Genomic DNA, 8532 nt, shown 5'->3' on the forward strand with positions numbered 1-8532 from the left:
GTGATCAGCCTGGGGAGCGCCGAGGTGGGCAAGGTGAGGGAGTCCGGGAGGTAATTGGGGCGGGGGGGTGCAGTGTTCGGGTTAGTATCTCAGCAAGGTTCCTTAGACACATTCCAAACCCAACCACCCCCATTGAGACATACAAGGGCAGCAGATACTGTACATTGGAACACCAGCACCCTCCAGTTCCCCTGCAAGCCATTCACCATGATTTGGAAATATGTTCAAGTAAACTAGAGATCCGAAACAAAAAGAGAACACAACATTAATGTTTTGAGACCAGTTTCCCTTTTGAGATCTTTCTTCGAAATTTTTCGTTCCTTCAATGTTGCTGGGTCAAAATTCTGCATTTCTTCCCCCCAGAACTGTGGACAGCAGCAGATCAAGCAGGCAGCAAGTCACCACTTTTGAAGGACAACTGCTGCAAAGTTATCTGAGAAGACTGTTTTTTGACAGAGCAGTAATGACTTGGAAGTTGTTATCTATGAGGATCATGAAAGTGAAGACAGTGAATTGATCCAAGTGGAAATTGGATTGACAATTGAAGAAAATACATTTGCAGGGCTCTGAAGAGAAAGTAGGGGAATAGAACTGAACAACTTTGCAGAGATGGCATAGTCACATTTGGCCAAATGACGTCCCTCTATGTTTGATAACTGAGTGCCTCTAACACTTTAATTCATTGTTGCACTTTTAATAAATGTAAGTACCTCGTCACTCTACCATCTACTTAGCTCCTTTTTTGTCAGGATTCAAATGACAAAACCAAGATAAGTTTTGACTTGAATTTTGGATTGATTCAAAAATCTAGTGTAAATATCACTATAAAACTCTGTTTTTGGATTTAAAAAATCTGTCATTCTTATCTGTTTTGAAGTATCTGTGCTTCTTGTCCCACATGAATGTGAGACTCTTGCATTTGGAAATTTTGGCAGAATTCAATGCTGTCTTTCCAACTATGGGGTCAGGGAATTCTAATTGTAAAGCCCCTTTTCCATCTTATTTATAACTTTTTCTGCAAAAAGAATGACAATATTATTAAACTTTAGCAATCTAGCCTGGCTGGTTTTTCAGTTTTGTTTTAATTCATTCCTGGGATGTTGGCATCACATCTGGCCAACATTTATTGCCTGTCCCACGTTGCCCTTGAGAAGGTGGTGATGAGCTGCTTTCTTGAACTTCTGCAGTCCACATGCTGTAGATTGACCCACAATGCCATTAAGGAGGATTAGGCTGTTGAGTCGGGACGATTGGCTATTGAGTTGGGATGATCAGCCATGATTGTGATGAATGACCACCTCCTGCTTCTGTCTTCTGTGTTTCTATGTATGGCCGTCAGTGGGTAATTCAGTTGTTTTAACTTAGTGAATGCAAATTTCAAGTGATAGTCTCCTTGCTGAGTTCAAAGTGATTAGTCAGTAGAGGGAACCCTCCTTGGTAATGTTAGGGATTGTGTACCAGCTGGAGCTTGGAACTATCTGCTATGCACAAACTCAGTATCATACTGGGTGAGATTGCTCAATTGTGCACAGGTTGGGGATGAATCGGAGCATTTTCAGTTTGACATGAGGCGTGCCTCATTTAAGTGCTGCTTTACTGGTGTAGCTCGAATTGCTGACTAATTGTGTTGTCTTTCCAGAGCTGTATCATTAAACGATACTGTGAGAAGAGGTTTGTCCCAAAATATTTGGCAACTATTGGAATTGACTATGGAGTGACAAAGTGAGTACTACTAGGGATGCTACTTTTCTCCCTACCTTTAGTTGGTTTTCCTGATAGTAATTATTGTTAAATGTTAAAATCACAATTGGTAATAAGAGTATCCACTTGAATTAAACACATTCCTGTTCCAAGAAAATTTGAGAAGCATTATCGAGTATTTGAAATAAGTTTAGATGATGAGACAGAAAGGGAGAGATTGGTGTGTGAGAGGGGTGTCACTGGGGAACAGGGGTTTGACCAGTAAGGGGAGGGTAGTACTGAAAACTAATTGAAAGAACAAAGAGCAGGCCTTTCAGTTAATCAAGACTGTGCTGATTCATGATGCCTTTCTAAATTAAAAGCCTTTTCCCCTCCACGTGGTCTGTATCTGTGTATTCCCTACATATTCATGTATCTGTCAAGATGCCTCTTAAGCGCTGCTATTGTATCCACATGCACCACATCCTTTGGCTGTGCATTCCACGCACTTACCACCCTCTGTGTAAAAAAAACCTTCCCTCTTCTCATCTTCTGTTTCCATCTTGAACCTAGGTCCCCTGGTAATTGCTATTTCTACCCTGGGAAAAAGACTCCGACTATCCATTCTGGTTTCCAGCATCTGCAGTCATTGTTTTTACCTTATCCATTCTGGCCATGCTACTCATAATTTTGTAAGCTTCTATCAGGTCACCACTCATCCTTTGCTGTTCAAGTGAAAACAAACTGGCTTCATCCAATCTCCCCCTATAGCTAATGCCCTCCAAATTAGACAACATTCTGTTGAACCACTTCTGTCCTGCTCCAAAACCTCCACATCCTCCTAAATGCGTGGTGACCAGAATTGTACACAATATTCCAAATGTGACCTAACTAAAGTCCTACACAGCTGCAACATCACTTGATAAATTTTCTCTGTGCCCCAATTGCTGAAGGTAAGCATGCCATATTCCTTCTTGACCACCTTATCCAATGGTGTTCCAACTTTCAGGGAACTGTATATTGATGATACTAAGGGTTCTGGAATTTATTGTATACTTCCCTCCTGCATTAGATCTTCCAAAATGTATTATGGCCCATGTGTCCAGATTAAATTCCACCTGCCATTTCTCCACTCCAGTTTAGCCATATACTGTTGTATTTTCTGGAAAATCTCCTCATTATCTGGAGCTCCCTCGTCTTTGTGTTGTCTGCACATTTACTAGTCAGATCACCTGCGTTCCCTCCAAATCACTTACACATATACTGCAAACAGCATGAGACCTGGAGCAAAGCATTCAGCACCCTGAACCTGTTCCAGCATTCCTATTGCAAAGACAGAATGATCTTATTTGACTTTATTTCTGACTGGAGTTAGAAGGGAGGTGATGGCCTTATGGTATTATTACTGGACTGTTGGTCCAGAGACCCAGGTAATGTTATGGGGAACCATGTTCAAATTCAGACACGAAATGGTGGTATTTGAATTCAGTGAAAATCTGGAAATAAGAGTCTAATGACAACCATGAATCCTTTGCCAATTGTTGGAAAAACCCATCTGGTTCACTCATGTCCTTTAGGGAAGAAACCTGCCATCTTTAGCTGATCTGGCTTACATGTGACTCCAGACCGACAGCAATGTGGTTGACTCTTAATTGTCCTCTGGGCAGTTACGGTTGGGCAATAAATGCTAGCCTAGCCAGCGATGCTGTCATCCCATGAAAGAATTTTAAAAATACAATGGTGAAAATGACTGTTTTACAGAAAAGGATTGAGGAAGGAATTGATGAACTTTTATAAGAGCTAGTTACTGAAAGTCATTGTGTACGCTGTTTACACTGCTGCTGTTTTGTTCAAGCAGTGGGAAAGGATATTTTGGAGACAGACTGGCTCCAGGGGTTAATACAAACTGAGATTCAGCACCGGTAGGTTGCTGATTGGTTTTTGGGGTTATGACCAGTTGTGGATACCAATGGCCATCAGTTTGACAGCAACTATCTGACACCTGCATAGCTGAACAGGTAATGGGTGTGAATGATACTAGCAGAAGTCTGAGATTACTGAATGGGCAGATGATGTGTCTCTTTCTCTCTCCAGTGAAATACCAAAAATCTGAAGAAACCCAGTTTAATTTTTCCTACTATTTGCAAAGATCTTTTGTGTTTAACCAAGAAGTCTAAGACTTGAGAATTTGTAAATTAATTACACTGTGTCTCCTGTAAAAAAATGTGAGAGCACCAGAGGAAGGGTCAGAGAACTGAAGGACATAGGGAAACAAAACAAATGGTCCATCAAATCCTGAAGACTGGTGCTGTTGAACTGTTTCTTCAGGATTTTTTCCCACCACCTATTGCACCATTTGTTTTTTTGAGTTTGGCTGTGTGCCAAAGGGTTGTGGGGGATATTTAAATTTTTAATGAGTAGAGTTATATATTGACAGTTCACAGATGTTTACCTGTGGTTAGAATCTCTTTCATTGTAAGTTCAGGTTTCTGTTAACAACAGAAAACTGGTCAGTGTCTTCCATTTAACTGGATAGAACTTGAAACTAAATAGTGGAGCAGTGGCTGGGCTCAGCTGCATGGAAAATTTTGTAAAAAGTAAACCGTGACGGCGGGGGTGAGAGGGTGGTGGTGGGGGGAATGTCTCAGCAGAGGTTATTAAAGTTTCCAGAACAAGTATTAGAACATAGAGTATGGAAGGGTCAGGAATTGAACTTTAACTGATAAGGGACAACGATGATGGGGTGGGGTGGGGGGGAAGTTCAATTAGCATAGGTCTGAGGGTACTGTAACTAAATGCACACAGTATATGAAACAAGTTAAATCAGCTTGTAGCGCAGATTGAAATTGATGGATACGATGCTGTGGATTATCACAGAGACACGGCTGCAAGGGGATCAGGACTAGGAACTAAATATGCCAGGATATGAGTCCTAACAAAAGGACAGGCAGAGGGGTGGCTTGCTTTGTTAATAAGTAATGAAATGAAATTGATAGCAAGAAACTTGACATGTGTACCTTGATACAATGAAAAGAATAAATCAAATTAAATGAGTTTCAAAGTCATAGAAACTGTGTGGGTAGAGTTGAGGAACTGCAAAGGAAAAATGATTCTGAAGGGCATTATGTGCAGGTTCAGGAGTGTGGTGCTGGAAAAGCATATCAGGTCAGGCAGCATCTGAGGAGCAGAGTCGAGAGCACCACACTCTCAACTCTGATCTCCAGCATCTGCAGTCCTCATTTTCTCCTATTAAGTGCAGGTTTCCTAGCAGTAGTCAGGATGCAGGTAAGAAAAGACATGTATGAAAGCCATTATTACAATAATCAAGGTGGACTTCACTATGTAGGTGGAGTGGGAAAATCGGGTTGGTAACGGATCTCAGGAAAAGTCACTTGTGGAATATCTACAGGGTGGTTTTTTTGAAACAGCTTCTGGTAGATCCTGTCAGGGGACATGCAATTCAGGATTTGGTAATGTGTAATGAGGTAGACTTGATTAAAGAGCTTAAAGTGAAGGAGTCCCTCAGGGGCAGTGACCATAATATGATGGAATTCATCCTGCAGTTTGAGAGGGAAAAGTTAGAATCAGATGCAACCATATTACAACTGAGTAAAGATAACTAGAAAAACATGAGGGAGGAGTTGACCAGAGTTGATTTGGAAGGAGAGCCTACCTGGGAAGATGGTGGATCAACAAAGGCATGAGGTTTTGGGGGTAATCCAGAAGCTATAGCAGAAATTTATCCCAAGGAAGAAAAACATTCCCAAGGAGAACAACGTAGCCATGGCTGACCAGAGAAATCTGGGACAGCATAAAAGCAAAAGGAAAAGTATATGTTGCAATGAAAATTAGTGGGAAGTGAGAGGATTGGGAAGCCTTTAAACAAGCAGAAGATAACACAGGATGAAGCAGTAAGGGAGGTGTAGTGATTGTAGTGGGGTCAGCCAGCTGGACCGCATAGAATATGAGATCCCTGATTGGGGTTGCCAATCTGGTCTTATCAGGGAGACCTGGCAGACATAAAAAGATGAATGTTAGAGATCTCATCTCTATTCTCTTTGGCAGTCCTTCGCAGACGAGAATGACTCTCTTCCACCTTCAGGGCGAGCTCATAGGTGGCTTCGCAGGTTCTGTTACACTTGGGGCAAAACATGGTCTTGGGATGGGGTGACAGCACAGTCCTTCTGCTGTTTTCACTGTTTTCGCCATGACAGCATGTCTGGAAGTGCTTGACATCTTCCAGGATACACCTCCTGCAATTTGACAGTCATGGGCCAGTGGGAATGCCTTTCTTCCCAGTGGATTCGCAGGATCTTATGTAGACAGTGTTGGTGGTACTGCTCCAGCACCTTGAAGTATCTGCCGTATCTCAGAGCCGTATAGGAGGGCAGAAGCCCCCACAGCTCTGTAAACCATGAGCTTTGTATTGGATCTGATGTTGTCCTTGAGCACCCATTTCCTCAGGTGGCCAAAAGCTGTGCTAGCACACTGGAGGTGGTGGTGGATCTCTCCAGGAAGAGCTGTTTTGGCCAACAGGAGACTCCCGAGGTATTAGAAGTGGTCAGTGTTCTCAAAGGCCTCCCATGAACCTTGATGATTGGGGGTTCACTCCACAATGCCAGGCCAGGCTGGTGGAGTACCTTCGTCTTGTGGGTGTTCAGGGTGACACCCATTCTCTCATTTGCCTCAGTAAAGGTGCTGGCAATGGTCTGGAGTACGTCCTCTGAGATTGCACATAAACAAGCATCATGTGCATACTGGTAAAAACAAGGTAAAAACAATCACTGCAGATGCTGGAAACCAGATTCTGGATTAGTGGTGCTGGAAGAGCACAGCAGTTCAGGCAGCATCCAAGGATCCAGAATCATGTGCATACTGCAGCTTGATGACCCTGGTTAGGGTGACTTTGGTTTTGGCATGAAGGTTGAATAATTTACCGCTGGTTCTGTAAGTTCGCTCCATTCCAGCGGGGAGCTTGTCAGTTGTGGGGTGAAGCATTGCAGCTAGGTAGATCGAGAACAGTGGGGGCGGGGGGGAGGCGAGGGGAATGACACAGTCCTGCTTGATACTGGTCCAAATGGAGATCGATGGGGTGGCAATATCAGAGATTGCAAGACCAGTCTTGAATAAAATTCACTTGTACTCCAGCCCTTTAATTTATGCAAGAATTTAGTGAAGCTATGAACCAATACAGCTGCAAATGTGTTGCTGGAAAAGCGCAGCAGGTCAGGCAGCATCTAAGGAGCAGGAGAATCGACGTTTCGGGCATGAGCCCTTCTTCAGGAATCATGCCCTTCTGCTCATGCCCTTCATGCCCGAAACGTCGATTCTCCTGCTCCTTGGATGCTGCCTGACCTGCTGCGCTTTTCCAGCAACACATTTTCAGCTCTGATCTCCAGCATCTGCAGTCCTCACTTTCTCCTATGAATCAATACAAGCAGTCTTTGCAGATTAAGATTATAAGTAGAATTATGTTAATTGTCACATGTGCTGAAGTACAGAAGCACAGGAGTACAGTGAAAAGTATACAATGTTGCCTCACACAACGCCATGTACGAGTGTTATGGACTAGGCCAGACCACTAAAAATGTTCTTGGGCAGGCAATCCAGACCATAACTTTGCAACTTGTTTTGGTAAGTGAGAATTACCCAGAGTAGGTTAGCTAGGTTGACTACTAGGTTTTAAAATAGACAGAAATGTATTCACAAAATTACACAATGAAACACCAAGAACAGAATAAAGAACCCCGACAGAACACAGCCTATCCAAACTAGACTTAATTATGCTGTTCCGAATATACACAACAGCCCCAGTAAACAAAACCCCTTGAAACACAGTTAAAAACTGGAACAGATGCTTACAGGTTGAAGTTAGAAGGGCAGGAAGAGAGACAGATTCCAGACAGCTCACTGTTGAACTCCTAACTAGTTCTGGCCTGAACTGCTCAGCTAGAGAGCTGACCACTCTCCTTTCATTCTACAGGTCACTTCTAAAACATGACCACTTTGGCCTGAAGTCGCTTCAGTTTGCATATAAACAAAAAGGCCTCTCAATACTCTTAAATCTCTGTTCCAAACCAGTCTAATCTGCATCTGGAAATGTTTATGACCCCTCTGTATCCTTGAGAAAAGAAACAGCTTTTAGAAAAAAGTAACCAGCTTTGTGACACATTCTCCCCTTAAAATATGAACCATCATTACCAAAAGATGGCTTCAGTTTTAAAACCCTTCAATAACCCATAGTAGTCTAAACACACAAATACACTATATTAAAGATAAAATTGCAAACATGCACAACCATATGCGAATTCAGGCTATGGCACAGCCGCAACCGAACGCTCCCGTATCTCATTTGTGTCTCGATAATGCATCAGCAATCACGTTTTCGTGACCTGCCACCTGCACAATTGTCAAACTGAATGGCTGCAACAACAAGCTCCATCTAAACAGTCTGGCATTTTTGTCCTTAAATTCTTCCACAAATGTCAATGGGTTATGATCAGTGTATACGATTGTCTCAGATGCATTGCTAGTAATACAAACACTGAAATGTTGTAATGCCAACACCAAGTTTAAAGTCTCTTTTTGCACCGTTGAATATTTCTGTTGACGAACGTTCAACTTCCTGGAAAAATACCCGATGGGTCTTTCTATCCCGTCATCATCCTCCTGCACAAGCACTGCACTGACACCCACATCACTGGCATTGATAGCCACCTTTGTGTAATCTAGCGTGGCTAATACTGAGGCAGTGGTTAACACAGTTTTTAGGCTGTCAAATGCCTTTTGACAGTCTGCTGTCCACTGAAACTTCTTACCCTTCTTTAACAATTCGGTGAGTGGAGCAGCCAC

The 8532-nt window shown here is 42.7% G+C and overlaps 1 protein-coding gene across 1 annotated transcript in view; it reads left to right on the forward strand.

Moving 5' to 3' along the window:
- Positions 1 to 8532, forward strand: part of dnajc27 (DnaJ (Hsp40) homolog, subfamily C, member 27) — a gene marked incomplete at its 5' end in the record, with an annotated part of 56335 nt that continues 47803 nt past the window's right edge. Inside the window, 2 exons of the mRNA XM_043696736.1 lie at positions 1 to 33; positions 1640 to 1722. Coding sequence (XP_043552671.1) covers positions 1 to 33; positions 1640 to 1722 — 116 coding nt within the window. The remainder of the gene's footprint in view (positions 34 to 1639; positions 1723 to 8532) is intronic.

The sequence above is a fragment of the Chiloscyllium plagiosum genome, chromosome 9, assembly GCF_004010195.1.
Source record: "Chiloscyllium plagiosum isolate BGI_BamShark_2017 chromosome 9, ASM401019v2, whole genome shotgun sequence".
In the NCBI taxonomy this organism is placed as follows: Eukaryota; Metazoa; Chordata; class Chondrichthyes; order Orectolobiformes; family Hemiscylliidae; genus Chiloscyllium; species Chiloscyllium plagiosum.